Source organism: Condylostylus longicornis, unplaced genomic scaffold (genome assembly GCF_029603195.1).
Source record: "Condylostylus longicornis isolate FDR11 unplaced genomic scaffold, ASM2960319v2 ptg000013l, whole genome shotgun sequence".
NCBI lineage: Eukaryota > Metazoa > Arthropoda > Insecta > Diptera > Dolichopodidae > Condylostylus > Condylostylus longicornis.
The window spans coordinates 17,383,360-17,401,546 of record NW_026577982.1 but is presented as its reverse complement, the minus strand read 5'-3'; the positions used below and the strand labels follow the sequence as shown (position 1 = coordinate 17,401,546).

The following is an 18,187-nucleotide window of genomic DNA, read 5'->3' as shown; positions in this document are numbered from 1 at the left end:
TGTTTAAATGTTGCATTTATTAAGTATTTATATTAAAAACATTAATCATATACAAGTTAATACCATAATATTAATTACTACTATAATATAAAACTTATGTAGATGAAAAACAATATCAATATTTATTAAACTTATAGTTTTACATTTTAAACTGAGCATTATATTTATTTAAATGTGACTATTTTAGTAATTTATTTTATGATTATTTTATGAATCATGATTACATACTTATTTTGAGTGTGCGATATATGTACATACTTATACAATAAGCACATAATATATATCCGTATTTTACACGTATGTACACATTTAAAAGCATTCTTAAATCTTAACAAATATTTTATAATTTAAAATTAAATCAATTATTTATAATTTTAAAAAAATCAATAGATGGGGAATAGAAAAATATTTTTGAAGTTTGAATTCTGTCACAAAAATTTTGTTTTTATTAAAAAGTGAGCAACTTTCCTTTCATTTTTAATATTTTACAGTTACTTAATTTATAAATGTAACTTTAGTAATACACACAAATAAAAAATTTGAGTTAAAAAAATAACAACAAGAAATATAACAATTCAACTGATATCGAACAGATTTTAGTAATAATAATGAACACTATTACGGTTGAAGAGCAACAATTGAAAATAAATTAATTTTATCAATTTAGTAATTATGCAAATTATTAATATGCAGATCAAAAAAAATGTTTGCCAATAATAATACATACCGTGTTAATATGATTGACAAACATACAAAATGATTTTATTTAAACGCAATTTCATCCCACAATTTTTAAAAAATTGTGTATTTTCTTTTTATTTTTTGTTCACATATAATTTTTACAGTGGGATTTCATTCACAATTTTGTGTTTTATGTAACACAATCATCAATTTTTTGTCTTGCAAGTTAGATAAATTCAAAAATGGGTGAATGTGAAAATACTTCAAATGTTAAATTGATAAGTTTTTGAGCTTGCTTAATACGTACATAAATGAATAAATTTTCATATTAAATATGAATTAAATATTATGATTGTTTAAAACAAAATTTAAATTCCGTTTGAAAATTGAAACAATTTTTACTTTTGAATTTTTATACAAATATTGCGTTATTATATTGCCCCGTAATGAATTTAGAAAAATTTGTTATACAATTATTTAATAATTATTTACTTTATGCAAACCTAATTACTAATTGCGTGTGTTTTCGGACTTAAAAATTACAGCTATTTATTCACTTGTATATTTTTAATTTATTCAATATTTTATTTTTAACCACTAGTTTTTTTTTTTAATTTTTTACTTTTTTATATTGTTTGCTATTTCATATCAAATATTTCATTTCATTTACAAAACTTATTTGTTTATAACTGTATATATGTATATGTATATTTATATAAATTTTTTTATGAATATTAAAATTTTAATTTTCGTTACAATTCTTTTATATTATTTATTTAAATAATATTAAGTTAATTTCTTTTAAAGTAACATATTTTTAATTTGAAATTAGTCATGTTCTTTATTCACTTTTATTAGCGCTGTAAAATTTAAAATTTCATATTCTTTTACCTACATAGGAAATTAGAAACCGAAATAATAAATCTAAAAAATTAAAAAACTTTGGCTTTGATTTTTAAGAAGTATTGCGTTAAATGTTAAACTAGCACGCTGCACTAGTGAAATTATGAAATGAAGTAAATTTGATAGAGGTGCTATTCTTAAGATATATGTGCGAATTTGTTTATTACAAAAACAAAAACTGTCCCATAACTTTCAGATTTTTTAGTATGAGAAAATTGGAGTTGAAATATTGGATGAATTGATAACGTTAAAGCATTGTGACTAAAAAAATTTAATTATAACGTAATTTGTTATAATTGCTTGATATGTCACAGAAATCAAAGAAAATGCACTAACTAAAAAACAAATGTAATGCGGCTGAAGTAGTCTAATCTACGAATCGATTACAAACATTTCATTTTATAAAATTCATTCTCTAAATACAAGAGCGCAATACTAGCAATGTTCATGATAAACTTATACAATAAAAATTAAAACGATTTCAAATTTGAAAAGAATAAAAGACGATGTTTTCGAGTTAAAAATATGTAGATATACTTTTGTTTTTAATTTATTATACTTTGCTTACATATTTATGCATTAAGTATTATAATTTTTTTTTTTATAATTTTTTATTGTTTTTACTATTTTACTTTTTAACTATTTTTACTTTTCTTTTTAAAAACAATAAAATTTTATTTCGATGGGGTTTTAATATTTAAATTTATTTTAAATTTGTTTGACTTTTGAAAAAAAAATGCAAAAATAAAAATTATTCCGCACTGTTTTTACAAAATTGAAATCTTTGAATGAAATAATTTTTTTCTCTTCCACATTGCTAAATGATATTTTAATTTATGTACAAATCAAATTTATCTTCTTTATTATACTCAAATGCAAGTCTATTGCAGTTAAAATATGTTTGGAAAATAGGAAAAGCTAAATACAACATTCATATTACAATTTACTGCTTACTTCATAGCTTTGCTATGAATAACTTGCTATTATATTTTTTTAATAAAACTTGCTTTCAAATTGACGAATGTGGTACCTAATGTTTATTTTCTTAGTTGATAGCATTATGTTTTTGAACGCTTTTTAGCTTTGAACTACAATAAGTAATTTGAGAAGCAAGCGATTAATATTTAATTAAGCTACTTTTCATTTAAATTAATATTAATCTGTCTAACTCTTATTTTTTTTACTAATTTCTTTAATTTTAACCATATTTTAAAGTAGCTTATTTCAAGCAGGATCGTCTCACTTGATGTACATATATTTTTGACCACAATTAACTGCAATAAATTACTTATATTATAAGACATATAAAATAGTAAGAATACAAAAAAAAAGTAAGGCATAAATTAAATTAAAAGAATCAAATCAAAATTTGTTTTTTAAAGCTAATTCAATTATTTCCACCTTAATTTTTTTAATTAAAAGAAAAACTCAGTCCAAATTTAAAGTTAATCATATAAAATTATAAGTATTAAAAAAATGATCGCTGGTGTGCCAATACAATATCAAAAAAAAACATCGTTTAAAATATTAGTAAATTTGCAACTATAAATATTATACAGTACAAAATAACCAAAATATCAAATAGTTTATTTAAAAATATTAAAAGAATATAAATAAATATTTATACAAAGTTTACACGAAATATTAATTTATAATGAATTCAAAGTAAGTTTAATATTTAAATAAAGATTAATTGTATCTTTCTTTAAGACTATGATTGGTTTTATAAAAACATATCTTTGAAAAGATCGAAATCAAAAGTTATTTACATTTTCTAATTATTATAGCTATGAAGAAAACAATATTTTTAAATTGATTTTTGAAATTGTATTCACAATGGAGAAGAAAATTAAAAATTAACAAAAGAGAAGAAAAAATCACAACAAACGCTGGAATTTTTTTTTCAATTCTAACCATCTAAAATGATCCTTTTTTATCGTTTATCATTTGCTTGTTGTTTTTTTCTTGTTTGTTATAATATTCATTGATTTTTTTTTAATTTTATTTTAACTTTTATATAATATATACGTAAAAAATGATAATTAAAATTAATTTGGTAATATTAATGACAAGATCGTTTAATTTTTTAATTTTATATAATTTTTTTTCTTTTTTTTTCCAAATATTTTTTTATTTCTTTTTTAAATTGTTTTTATTAGATTTTTTTTTGTTTTTAGTTTTATATATTTTATCATATTTTTTTTTTTATAAACTAAAGTCTAAAAAGTTTTACAATTTTCTTTGTTTTTTTTTAATTATTTATTTATTACTATTAATATTAATTTGTAAGTCTAGTTATAATTAATATTACTAGTCACCAGGATGTTCAGGACAACAACGATTTACTTCGAACCATCGGTCTATGCATCTAAAATTATAAAATAAAATTAAATAAATTTATACATAATCTGGTATTTACGTTACAAGAAATTATAATGTTACTTACCCTTTATGGTAAATACAAAGACATGGTAATCGCGCTATAACATCACCAGGATTTAAGTCTTCTAAACAAATGACACATTCGCCTTTAGGATCATTTAAAATATCCTCTGCAAAATAATGAAATGTATATATTACAAAATGTTTTAATAATGTTGAGATTATAATTCTTTCATCTATAACTTAATTATTATATAAATTTTATGTGATAAATTTGTTTTACAAATTTTTAAATGAAAGAAATCGAATCACGTGAAATATTTATTTCCTAATGAATCACAATTAAAATTAATTTTTTTCAAAATTTCGAGAAAATAACTTAATCAATAGCCAGGAATTTTTAGATAAAGAATTCAAAAAACTGAATTTGAAGTCATAAAAGTAAAACCTAAGTAAAATTTATTTCCTATTATTTTGATTTAAATTCTCTTTTTTTAGGGACTTTAACGTGCAAAATTCTAGTTTTCACATTACACAGTTGTACAATTCTTTTAAAATAAAAACTTAATTTTGCATAATAAAAATACATTTTTAAAATGCTTTTTGTAAATGTAGACCTAAAAATTAGAACAAAGTAATAAGGAGGAAACATAACTATAAAAGTGACGTCAAATAGTTAGCAACCAAGACCTGCAAATATACTTGACAAGAATTTTATTTTCCTAAAGATAACCTAGAGCAATTAAACAAAAGAAAGGTTAGATTAGAACTTTTTATTAAAACGCTGATAACATATGGAACATTTTATTTAAAGTTTATAATCAGTCTGTTTACCTTGTAGTGCTGATGATTTATTATTGGCAAGGTGGGATTAGTACAAACAACAAGGAATTTTTTTTGAAATGCTTTTTAATTCTCCAAAAATTCACCTGGTTTGTACTATTAAAGATTGTAAAAATGAAAAATATCTTACGGTGTTCAATTAAAACTTCATTAATAAGTTTAAACAAATATTTACCAATTTTTAATATACCTAACGTATTCTATTCTGGTAACTCCATAGCTTGTATGTGTATTTATGTAGATGTGTAATATTTTATTCAACAATTTATACTTATACGACGTATTAAAAATAAAAACAAATTTTCGGTAATGTAAATATTGAATTTTTTAATTTTCTTATCGTTCATTTTTAAATGCGAACTTTTGAGTTATTTGTGCACATACATACTTATGTGTTTGTAACACAGTCATATACACTAGATAAATGTGTGAATATAATTAGGAATGTATATGTTAGCTTAATCACTATTTATTTTTACAGTTAATATTAACCTATTTCTTTACTCAGTAGATAAACAGATGCGATTTTTTTTCCTTTTTTGTTTTCGCTGCTAAATTTATTTGCTGAGTGATTGTACTAAGATCTTTATAAAAATAAAGAAAAATATAACAATAAAATATCTATTCTATAAATCCCAAGGTCTGCATTTTTATTCTTGGATGAGAACGCAGATAAATGAAGAAAATTGACAAAAGCAAATAATACTTTCGCATGCATTCAACTTTTGAGTACATTAAAATTATTAAGTACAATTATTGGAATTCCGCATTTTCAGTGGGATTTATAATTGCGCGTAATTAAAGTTTTTATTTCATTTTCTAATTTACTTAAATAATATTTGTTAAAACTAAAATATTGTAAAACTGTTGTAATTTTCACAAGACATTTAAGTTTGACGTATACGTACACGGTTCATTAACAGAATGTTTTTTGATACGTGTATAGTCTTAAATAAATACATTTTACAGTATGACTAACTTACCATTGTAAGATAAACGAGGTTTTGTTAGGCACATAACTAAATGACACTCGATGTCGTCTGGTAATACGAATTTACTGCAGACTGGGCATTTAATACCTGTAACAAAAAAAATAAAAATAATACAGTATATCTTGTTTTTGTGAACAAAAAGGTTTTAAAAATTTTATTGCAAAATTGGTTTCGTATTAGAGTAAAAATTCAGGCTCAGGCGTAATTTAATGAAGGCTATTTTAGGGTCGATAGGCAACTGATAATTTCAGGTTACATATTTATGGTTTTTTCATTGTTACGAATCGTATTTTTCACATACGAATCGTATAAAAGCTAAATCTACAATTCTTTAATAAGAAATATGGTTTAATATTTTAGATTTTTATTTTAGTAAACGATTTCTATTTATAATTTAATCGTTGACAGTAATCGAAATATTCTATCATATGTATATGTACATATATACTTATGCCTATACCAAAATCTTTGTTAACCAATCGATCGATATTGAATCATCAATTTTCATTAACTCTTGTATAAATTAACTTAGTACGACATTTTATATTTAAAGGAATTTTAAAAGTAATTAGCATTTTATTTTTATACATGAACACCTACAGAAATTAATGTTAACACAAAAATGTATTAACAATATTATTTTAAATGTATTGTGGTATACTTTTAACACAAACTTTACGTAAATGACGTTTTCAATATTATAAATTATTAGTAATATTTTATATAACTATAGGAACTTGTTGTAATTGCATGTCATGAAAACAATAACTTGACAACAGTTAAGTGTACTACATGTATGTAAAAAGTCACATGAACAGCAACAGTAACAAAAATTAATAAATAAATAATATGTTACATATAAAATTACATATAAAATTAGTTGACATTTTAAGGAAAGGTTGTTTTTTATTGATTCGCTCAAAATCAATCAACGTCCGTATACATTTTCATATATGGCTAAAAAATATTTACATGTACATACTAAAAATCGTATAACGTTTTCAATGTATTTAAAAAAAAATATTTCGAAGAAAAAATTTTTCCCAAATTACAGTTAAAATTTAAAAGCATGTAGAGTTCGAAAACAATATCTGTCGCCTGCATATCTACTGAAAAAATACCAACAGGTTCTGATCAAATTTTTACCGTAATATATTCATATGCTAAAACTTTTTGTCATATTTTAATTAAATTTAAAAATATTAAATATTTGTATTTCGTTATTAGAAATTTTGTATGTTAGCCGAATTTCTTGCATATTCCACTACTTCAGGGGTTTTACTATGCGACTCGATTTGCGATTTTGGCATAAAATTGATTCGGTCAATTATATTACATTAACTTAAAATATTTCTTTAGTAACAAATTTATTTAATAGCTTAAGAAAAAATTTTCAATTTTAATTTAAATAAATCTTTTAATATTTTTTGCAATACAAAAAGAAATCAAAATTTATTCTTATTATTTAAATTTAATATTCAATGTACAATCAGTACAGAACATGCTTTTCTAAAACTTTTATAACTTCTAATTACTATTTGCTATTACATATAAATAATTTGTATTAGAAATGAAGTAATTATTCCAAACTCTAATTTAATATATTTAAAAGTTCATTGTAAACGTGTTAATATTCCTTGTATAGAATATTTATAATGGACAATTTTTTAGTTAGAATCAATAAACTTTATCACTGACCTTGAATACATGCATGAGACTATTGTGAACTTTGTGCAAGTAAGCCTGTAGCATGGGTAAGTTGTTAAACTGAATTTTACTTCTACTTTAAATTAGAATCAATAATATTAAGTAAGTCATATCAAAACGAAATATTTGTAATGAATGGTAACATAACGGTTATTCCTGATACTTTTACTATTATTACATTTTATAGTACTATACGTTACATATTGTTTCAAGTGCGAATAATATACACGCTATTATTTATGTTGTGTTTTATACGAGTACATATATAAAATTAAATAATATAATAAAATATATTAAGTAAATAATGCACAATATAATGTGACGTGACACAGTTAATAACAATTACGTGAATTGTTTTAGACTTCTTTATAAAAATCATTTTATAGAAAAAGGTATGTTCTCTTTTATAGAAATATATACCACACCATTTCGATAATTAATTTACATACTCATGAACGTACAATATATCAGCAAAATTGAATCAAAATCTACTTTTTTTGATGCTTTGAAGTTTTACTCTAATATATTCACAATAAAACCAAAATTGGAAAGGTTTCCATATTTTTATATAGTGCCAAATAAAAAATTCTTAAATATTTTTAGCAAAAAAAAATTCAATATTGAAATATTCTACTTTTTACAGTTTAGGCTTAAAAAAACACATATTTTAACTTTCAGGACTGAAACGAAGCTATATATTGATTTCATATGACAACAAGATAAAAATAGCATGCATACTACGATAACTTTCTTTCGGGTTTTTTTTTAATTTTTCATTTCGGCGAAAATTGAGAACGGAAGTATTCAGTTTTAGAATCATAAATAAAATATAAAAATCATTTTTTATTGTGGTTATAATAAAGGATTACGAAATATTCTCTTCTTATTTATATAGTTATCAAAATGATTAAACGTATGATTTTCAAATTAAACTAAGAAGGTAGTCTTACAAAAGCGACAATCTAAGATTTACCATAACAATGTACTATATTTATTCAGCTTTGGTCACATTCTAACGATTTTTATTATTCTAATATTTCACAGAATCAATGAATACATTGATACATTGATTCTAGTTGTGTGAAAAATTTCACAGATGTAATTCAAATCAATGTATAACAACTTCAGATCCCAATATTTTATGAATTTCAATTAAATTTGAAGAATACTCGTAGTTCAGAATCACTGTTCAACATTTTAGAACTTGTGTTTTATTATGCATGCATAAGCAGAATAACATGTTCTTTAATATTCTAATTTCATTATAATAATAGGAAATTTGTTTATAAATTATGTAAACCATCAATTACGCAAACAGGTTCTATAAGAAGAATTAATAAATATAATAATTTTTTATTAATGTGAAAGCGAAACTATGGGTGCGTTTAAATAAAATGTTAAGGAATTGTTTTTCATGCAGTATAAAATTCAAAAATTGATTTTATTTGAAATTTTAACATAAAAATTTTCCGTTTCCATTAAAATGCAAAGTCACCACACAACATTGACACATTAGTTGGTCGATTACATAAATATCAAAAACTGGTATTATTACAGGTTTTTGTGCATTTCTTCTTGCCAAATAAGCGCAATGTTTTAAGTATATTTTTACAATTCAAATGTTTTAGTTTTCGAATTTATTGGACGTATATGTTAAGTATTTATTGGGTAATTTTACGGTTATTCTCTATGAACTTATTTTAATTTTTAACTTACCATAAATACGTCTACGATGTGAAAGTCTATGATTTGTTCCAATATTATTATCATCATCAGAGTTCTCATGTGTATGGTATCGGTGATTATGATGTCGATTATGATGATGATGATGGTTATTGTTATATGGTCTTGGTCCAGTTTCATCTGGTACACAATGACCAATGACTATTCCCATATTTCTTTTTACTTTTTTGTTTTTGCAACGATCAGAATTTATAAGAGTTTAATATTTTTCACTTTATTACTGCCATTGTTTCAAAAGTTTCTTATTTCGCTACTGTTGTTTTGATTTTTATTTTATTATTTTATTAATTAATTTAATTTTTTAACATTAATTATTTATAAAACTGTCAAGCAGTAAGTAATTAAGATCAGATAACACGCATTGTAGTTCATTTATTTTATGTGCACTAAAACATTTTAATTTTTATCCAGTTTAAGTAAATTAAGCAAGTAATAGATAATCATATATGCATATAAATTACATTAATATTTAAACGAATCTCTTAATATAAAAACCTCGCTATCCACAATAAAAAATAAAAAGAAAAAAGAAATAAATGGCGAATAAAGAATTGAACATTGATGGGAGAAAATCGATTTTTCAAGGACGCACCACGTCACTGTCATTTTCTTTTTAAAAGAAATACATTTCTATTTCAGACTTTAAATATTAAAAACACATAAAAACAATTTTAATTCCTACAAAAAGGCGATTTCATAATTAATTGCTGACTTTATTTCTAGCATTCAATTCATGCCATCCGTCATTTTCTTATTCATTCCCTTATTCTTCTTTAATTTACGATCTTGAAATATTTTCGATATTCACTTTTTCAGGATTTTCAGGATTTACGTTTAAAGACAACATTATTGCATATCTTTAAATTAAATTTAATTTAATCATTAAGAAACATCTGCATCTTTTCAAATAAATTTTAATTTTCTGAATTAACAAAAACAATTTTAATTTTAATTGAAACATTGTCCAACTTTAAATATTTTGTTTAAATTCGTTCATAATTTAAAAAACCAGATCGCAATGAAACTTATTATTTTTGTTTTGATATTATGTGCTTTGGCAACTTTCCGGTATTTCATGAAGTTTTACGTCTGTTAGTGATTAGGTTAAGCAGTTTTTTTTAATACAGATTTTAAGAATCATCGAAAGACAAAGATAGGCGGACCAATAATGTCGTCGGATCTACCAATAGTGAGGGACTTTAATCGCACCTAAAATGCACCTAGAGTCATAAACTCCCAAAACAAGTCAAAAAAATATTTTAATTTTGATATTATGTGCTTTGGGATTTTCCGGTATTTCATGAAGTTTTACGTCTGTAAGTGATTAGGTTAAGCAGTTTTTTTAATACAGGTTTTAAGAATCATCGAAAGACAAAGATAGGCGGACCAATAATGTCGTTGGATCTACCAATAGTGAGGAACTTTAACCGCACCTAAAATCCACCTAGAGTCATAAACTCCCAAAACAAGTCAAATTAACTAACCATTAGTTTTGCTCTATAGTGTTTTGGTGACATTCCGTGAAGGAAGGCTGTCACTCTAGCACCGTTCAAATTCAATTGTGGTGGATTTACTAAATTTTTTTTATGAAATTTACGTGTAGAAATTTACTTTCATTTAGTTTTATTTTTATCTGTCTATTTACTTATACTCGTATTTTTACTGGCTTCTTCTACCTTTTTTGTCGATTCTTCAAAATTACTGAACCTACTGCCAATATTGCTGTATATCGTTGGCAAATATAGTCACAGTTGCACACGGCAAATTTGGCAGATTACTTTTATAAAATGTACGTATATATACGACATAGAATACTGCGCTCAGGCACACCAGTTTTAATTTCCCTAGGCATGGAGTATTTCCCGTCATGTTGTATTTTTTCAGACGGCTTTCTGTATCAATTTAATAAAATCTTTCACTTCAGAATCTACTGACTCTGCAGTTCAATGTTACGATTTATATTTCTAATAACATCATCTTTAAAGCCTATTTACTCCGTAGTTCTGTTGACTGGGTCCGCTCCGTATGCTAGCTATTTTCTCACTTATAGTTAAAATTATCGAATAGCTACCAACATCTCAGCTTCCGAATAGCTTTCCTTAATTCCCTGCCCCTAGTTGAGGTCATTTTAGAACACCAATCAGCATGTTGGGTATTATAGTCACCTTCCAGTAAGAATCTATTTCCATCTGCGCTCTAGAGAGATCCCTAAATATATCTTTCTTTAAGTTACATTATAGTGAGGGGACAAGAAATAATGATTATGTCGGATAGCCGGGCTGCGATCGGAGCACTGAATTCGTTTGCAGTATCCTCCGCGGCAGTATGGGGCTGTCTTGAGAAGCTCAATGAGTTAGGCAGATGCAACCGGGTCGCACTGTGTTGGGTGCCGGGCAATGTGGGCGTGGAAGGAAATGAGGCCGCTGATGCGCTTGCAAGAAAGGGGGCAAACACACCTCTTCTTGGGCTGGAGCCTTTCTGCGGCATCGGACCACATACTATTCGTTGGGAATTAAGGAAGGAATCAGAAAGAAGGCGATCGGAGCGCTGGAGAAGTCTTCCGGGGCTGCGGCAAGCCAAAGAGCTCCTGGGAGATAATGACCAAAAGCGATTTAAGAAAACTATAGGGATGGGCAAGAACCAGGGGAGAGTCCTCACCGGCATTTTGACGGGTCACTGCAGGCTTAGGGGGCACCTCAGTCGGCTGGGCCTGGAAAATGAGGATGCTTGCAGATTCTGTGGGGAGTATGGAGTGACCTCAGTGCACCTCCTGGGGGAGTGTGATGCTCTTGCTCGTAGGAAGGGGGAGGTGCTGGGAGGCTTTGCTCTAACGGCGGCGGAGTTACGGTCTTCTGGTCCTCACATGTTATTCCAAACCCAGAAGAGTTTCAATTTCGAAACAATCACAATATATCACAATTTTCAAAAAGTTTTAGAACCTATTGCAATAAATCGATTTTAAATTAATTTAAAAATAATAAAAATAAATTAAAAATTTTTTTTTATATTTTTTTGGTGAAAATTTAAATTCATGTGTTCTTTAATAAATCATTTTCCTTCTAATTATTTCGAAATTCGAATATCAAATATTTAAAAATTTTTAGAAAAAAACTTTACGTAAATTATTCTATTGCTCACTTGTATGTGATAATATTTTGGTTGACTATCTCCTTAAAATAAGTATGCATAAACAACAAAGTAAAAAAACACAAAAGCAAAACAAAAGACATTTAATTTATTCGAATTTCGTCCTTGTCGTGTCAATAATTATTCAAAGTATTATTTTTATTATTTTATAAAAAGTGATGAATATTATAAGTTGTATAATACATACAATAAAGTCACTTTCTATTACTTTAATGCTATTTTTTTAATGTCACGTTAAATTTATTCAAAACTCTCTTACAAATCATTGACAGTGAGGTGACTCTAATTTCAACTCTACGACAATTTCAAATTAATTTGCGCATATAGTGAAATTTTTTTATATGTGATACATAAAGTATTTAGAAAATTTTAGATTGTGAAGTAAAATGTGGACTAATAAACGCTTTTTTTGTGGAAATATAACGATGAAAATTGAAAAATAATAAAATCGAACTATTTTTTAAAATGTTTTATATTTTGTTAAGAAAAAAAAAAATCTGATGTGATCTGCACATAGCCAACCGCAATGTATATTGTCTAGTTTAGTGAAAGTGATGCAGAAGATTAAGAAAATACGTCTTAAGCACTTCTTTACATTTTTAAGGATGTTAGTAAACTTTATGTTAACATATCTAGAAACATGTAAATTTGGCTATTAGTAGAATTGCGCTTTGTGCCATCCGACCTCCCTGAAAAATTCACTAGTTAGTTTCGGTAAGAACTAGAGCTTAAATATCAAATTTCAAGAAATTTCACCAGTTGTTTCCTTAGATATGGCAAAAGATGTAAAATCTCCTTGCAAAAAGCCCTGATATATCTCAAAGATCAACCCGTGTCATAGCCAAAATAAACTCACATATAAAATTTCATTAAAGTCGGCTTAGCCGATCTTAAGATACACACGTGCACATACAGACAGACAGATTGACAAACCGAAAGACCGACATATTTTCAAAAATAGTTTATTTACACTTCTCTACTATACAGAAGTGCGTTTCCACCGAAAACTCGATATTCAAAATTTGTTGCCATTACATAAAATACCTTATCGTCTTCATTGGTCGGTGAAAATGAAAAACTGAGGCAAAGTCCGAAGTAAGATAGAAAAGAAAAAAAACACGCAACAACCGATAAACTGATATTTCCTTAAAAATTACTTCTTTGCGTTTCTCTTTGTGTCTGTGAAAGTTTTAAAATTTGATCCTTGTGTGAGGAACACTCGCTTTTGAATATTAAGGATTTTGCTTCGTTTTAAATAAAATCTAACAAACGACACTACAAGCGGGTTTTTCTTTCGAAGCTAAATAACATCACATTCTTGAAATGAATTTTTCATGAATAATATTCATGAAAAATGAATATTATTAAGCACTACCATCTCTTCAAGTTAGATACCAGACCATATCCATTTTTAAAAATTTCACTTCATTTTAAAAAACCCTTCAAAAAACGATAATAAAATGTTCTTAAGGACACAGCAGAGGAATTTACTTTAATATTTAATTCCAATTTCACAGAAAATTTTAACAAAAACTTTAATATTCTAATTAAAGTGCTTAAAAAATTAATTTTTGCTTTACATATATACAAAGTATATAAAATACTTTTAAAAAGATTATCGATTTCAATAGTAGTTAAAAATTCTAGTTGTGTTTTGTTAGTTGCAAAGTTGATTTTTGTGTTGGTATTGGTAAAAGTTTTCATTGCTTAAATTTTTATAATAGTTTATGGCTTTAGGTCATTGTACAATTTTATTTTATTTTACTCTTCCCTTAATATTTATTCGAACTTTACGAATGTTATTTGGTAGCTTTCAACATCAATACTTAAAATCTAACAGGTTTTAAGGTGAAAATCTTGGCTGATTTAAAATTTTGTACAATTGATTTTATACATTTCATATTAGCCAGTTTGAGTGAAAAATTCTGGATTTTAGCAAAGTATTTAGTTTTCTTCTTGAACTCGTAAATTTTTTTATTCTTAACGAATTTTCTAACTTTAACCCACCTACATATATATTTTTTTGGGAACATACTAATTACCATGTCGTATTCAGCTAAGACCAAAAATCATTTTTTGATAATTTTTCATTAATAGGTTAACAACTTAAACAGGTCAGAAGTTTGTACCAAAAGTTATTTTGCATATTTCTGCCAATAAACAGTTTCAACTGAAGGAAATGCACTCATACGACCTGTTACTGTATGTGCACTTTTGTATTCAGTTTTGGGTTAATTGTAAACCATTAGCTAAAAAGCTAATTTTTTAAAGATCCTTATTTTTATTATATTTTTGCTTTCAACTTGATAAACACTTTTTAATCAACATATCCCGTAAGTGTGTATTACCCTTAAAACGAAGCAAGTAATTACTTTAATTCACATAAAATGTCATCAAAATCCAAAGTCTATAATTATATGTACGGGTAAAATCATATTTTGACGCTGTTGTTAAAAATATTCCATAATCAATAATACTCGTATTATTAATAATTTTCCGAGAGAAGCAAATCGGTTTTTTATAAAACTGGAACTTTCCTTTGCAAACTTTGATTTTTGAGTTTGCATTTGAAATATAAAACAAGGAGCTCATTAATTATTCATTTTACCTAAAAGAAAATTTAGGAAGTAATTTATGTGTCATTTCTATTAATTTGAAGGTAATTTATGAGCCTAAAATTATCGATTGTCTACACTACAACTACATCTTTAACACGAATATGTCTTGTTTTTTGGCTTTCATACATGTATTGAAAATCAATTTTTTAATAGAATACTTATTAAGTACACCTTATAATTCAACTATTCGTTAGAAGTATACATTAAATAACGATTTTTAATATTATGTCTTAAAAGCCATTCTTTTACACTTATAATAAGTCAGTATAATAAATAAGATCAGTCGGTCTCATATCCTTAAGAATCTCCCGTCGCTGTAATTATATGTGAGGTTCTAAGTATTAAAATTCATTTTCTTCTGTTGAATTTTATTAGAAATTTTTCATTTTAGTAACTGTTAAACATTTTTGTCAACTGTAAACATTTTTGTCAATATTTCAAGGTTTGAAATTTAAATAAAAACTCTAACTTGAAAATTTTTATTTAATATTCTCACAGGTTCAGGCACAAATTTTATTTGAAGTTGTCGAATTCAAGTGACTGTGTATAGAAAATCAAAAGTTTTTGAAATGTTTAACAATTTTTCACTCTCTAACAACTAAAGTAAAAATATTTTACTGAATAATAAATGCAATTACTTATAAAAAAAATATTCAGTTCCACACAAATATTTTAATATTGTATACACTCCTTTGTCTCTTATAATTCAAAAAAATCAATTCCTACAACAAATGCATAATTTATTCTCCTTTTCGTATTGTATATATACACGCATGAACACACAATATTCATATTTTCTAAAATTTTATTACAGTAAAATCACGGTAATTGAATTGTTACCTAAGTTACAGTTGCTGGATTCCTAACTTACAATTATCAAGAATTAATTAAATGAAACTAGTTAATTGTCATCACCTTTCAACTACTTTTGTAAATATAAGTTTGGGTGTTATACTTTGGAAGTTCAAAATTGGTAAAGTTTGTAGGTAGTCTTCAGGTCCAAATGGATGCTCCAACTGGCAGCTCCCACGCTTCGCATATATTTGAAGAAAATTATTTTGATTTGTTTAATTCACGTTCAAATTACATATTGTTTTTGCTAACTTGTATTGTTCATATAAATTCAAGTTTCTTATTTGTATATTTTAGGAATTTAAAGTTTTAGCATCATTTTATAATAACTAAACAGATAGAAATAAATGTAGAACACCTACGTATACCTTAAATATGAAATTCGCTTAAAAAAGAAAAAGTGAAACGACAAGGATATTTTTTGCATTTTTCATGAAAACACTTAATTATTTAAAGAGAATAAAACAATTCCGAGAAAAATAATTTTTCGTAATAATACATAAAAATATTTGAAAAAATTTGTTATACAAATTATTGTGCCAAAAGTAGAACAGTGAAACTAGAGCGAAATTGAATTTTATTTGAAAAGTTACTTAATGGGGCAACAAAAGCTCGAAATTGTGTATGTAGCAATCTATAGATGTGTATATAACCTATATATATATGCATATTTGAATTTATTTATTATGAATACTACCATTTTTTGTTTAATAAAATTTATATAAACAAAATGTATAGGTTCCAAAATTTTAGAAACTAATTCGAGGTAACTCAACCAGTTTTCCTACTTATTTTCTGATATTACCTCAGAAATATTTTTTAAGGATGGATGATTGCGACATACATTTACGTATGTATGAATACATATAATACTGTCCATATTCAAAGTCAGTTTAACAGCAAGATTCCATATTCTATTTGACTGACTGTCGGGTGAGGTTTAATTAAGTAGAACAACTCGTTAAAACGTGTATGATTAGAATGCCAAGCAGAATATACAAAATAGAAGGTATATACATACAATTATTGTTACGAGTATACGATACATTTTACATATATATGTATATATAACATGTGTTTGTTCATTTACATGTAAGTGCAATTTCCATGTAAAGTGCCTGTTCACATTCATTTTTCACGTTTTTCTTTATTCCTGTACGTTGGAAAATGTTTTTTTCGTCTTCTGTTCTGCAATCATTAGACACGTAATTACCGTATAAAATTGCCTATAGCAATTTCAAGAACGAAAATGAAAATACAAAATACGATCTTGCCAGAGCAAAAAACGCAGGTTTCCTTTTTAGATTTTCAGGACAAGTTAAATTTTAGTTTTTTTCGTTTTACTTTTATATTTTTACATTTCTTTCAATATTGTTTTTGACATTTATTTGTATGCAAAACAGGTTATTTCCTCCAAAAATGAAAAAAAAAAGTAAAAATTTAAAGCAAAATTTTCAATTTTTAAATTTATTAAATTTTTGTTTTTATGATTTATTTTTTGCTTTTATCTTTTTCAGAAATGAAATTTTAATTTTACAATCTGAACTTTAATAAACTCTTAGCATTTTTTTCTCTTAGCATTTTTTAATTTTTTAAAAAAATATATTTTTTTTCTTTTTATTTTGGAAAAGAAAGTTTCCGAGAACTTTTTTAATGTTTTTTTATTTGGCCTTTTAAAATCAAAATTTTTTGAAAATCCGATTTAACTTGTACTTGATTAGCATTAGAGATAATCTACAATTACATTTATTTAGTTGCAGTTGCACTATCTAATACTATACTTAGTTAGTTATATAGCGAATTTTTAACTGTTTAAATCACAGTCACAGAAGATCAAAACAACATTGAAAAAAATCTAAATTTTCTGAAAAATCGAACAACTATAAGCATCACAATTTTTTTTTCACCATAATTGTACAGATGTAAAAGAAATAGGGGAATTTGAATTGGATTATCTATACAATAGCATTTAAAATTCACCTTAATTCAATTCTCAAAAAATTCAACTTAATTCAATTCGCATACCAATTCAGTTAAAAAAAGGCATACTTGCCTTAAATTTTTAAAAAATATGAAATTTTTAAAAGAATTTGTCACTAAAATAAACAAGCAAAATAAAAATTGTGTTCTAAATGAAAAACAAAAAAAATTCATTTTTACCACATTCACAAAAAATAAATTTTTATGGAACAGTAGAATTTCAAATTACGAAACACCAGTAAATCACCAGAACAATAAGTAATTTCTGTGCGTATAATTTGTAGACTCTTTGTAAAACCAGTACTAAAATGATCATCTATTCAATTAAACACTAAAAAG

General features: G+C 25.4%; 1 protein-coding gene across 1 annotated transcript in view; it reads right to left on the bottom strand.

Annotated features, from left to right (window-relative positions):
* Positions 1–1,910: 1,910 nt before the first annotated feature.
* LOC129605647 (E3 ubiquitin-protein ligase ZNRF1) overlaps positions 1,911–18,187 on the bottom strand; it is a 67,167-nt gene continuing 50,890 nt past the window's right edge. Inside the window, exons 3-5 of the mRNA XM_055515537.1 lie at positions 5,793–5,888; positions 4,031–4,136; positions 1,911–3,952 (exon numbers count right to left, since the gene is read on the bottom strand). Coding sequence (XP_055371512.1) covers positions 3,895–3,952; positions 4,031–4,136; positions 5,793–5,888 — 260 coding nt within the window. The 3' untranslated portion in view covers positions 1,911–3,894. The remainder of the gene's footprint in view (positions 3,953–4,030; positions 4,137–5,792; positions 5,889–18,187) is intronic.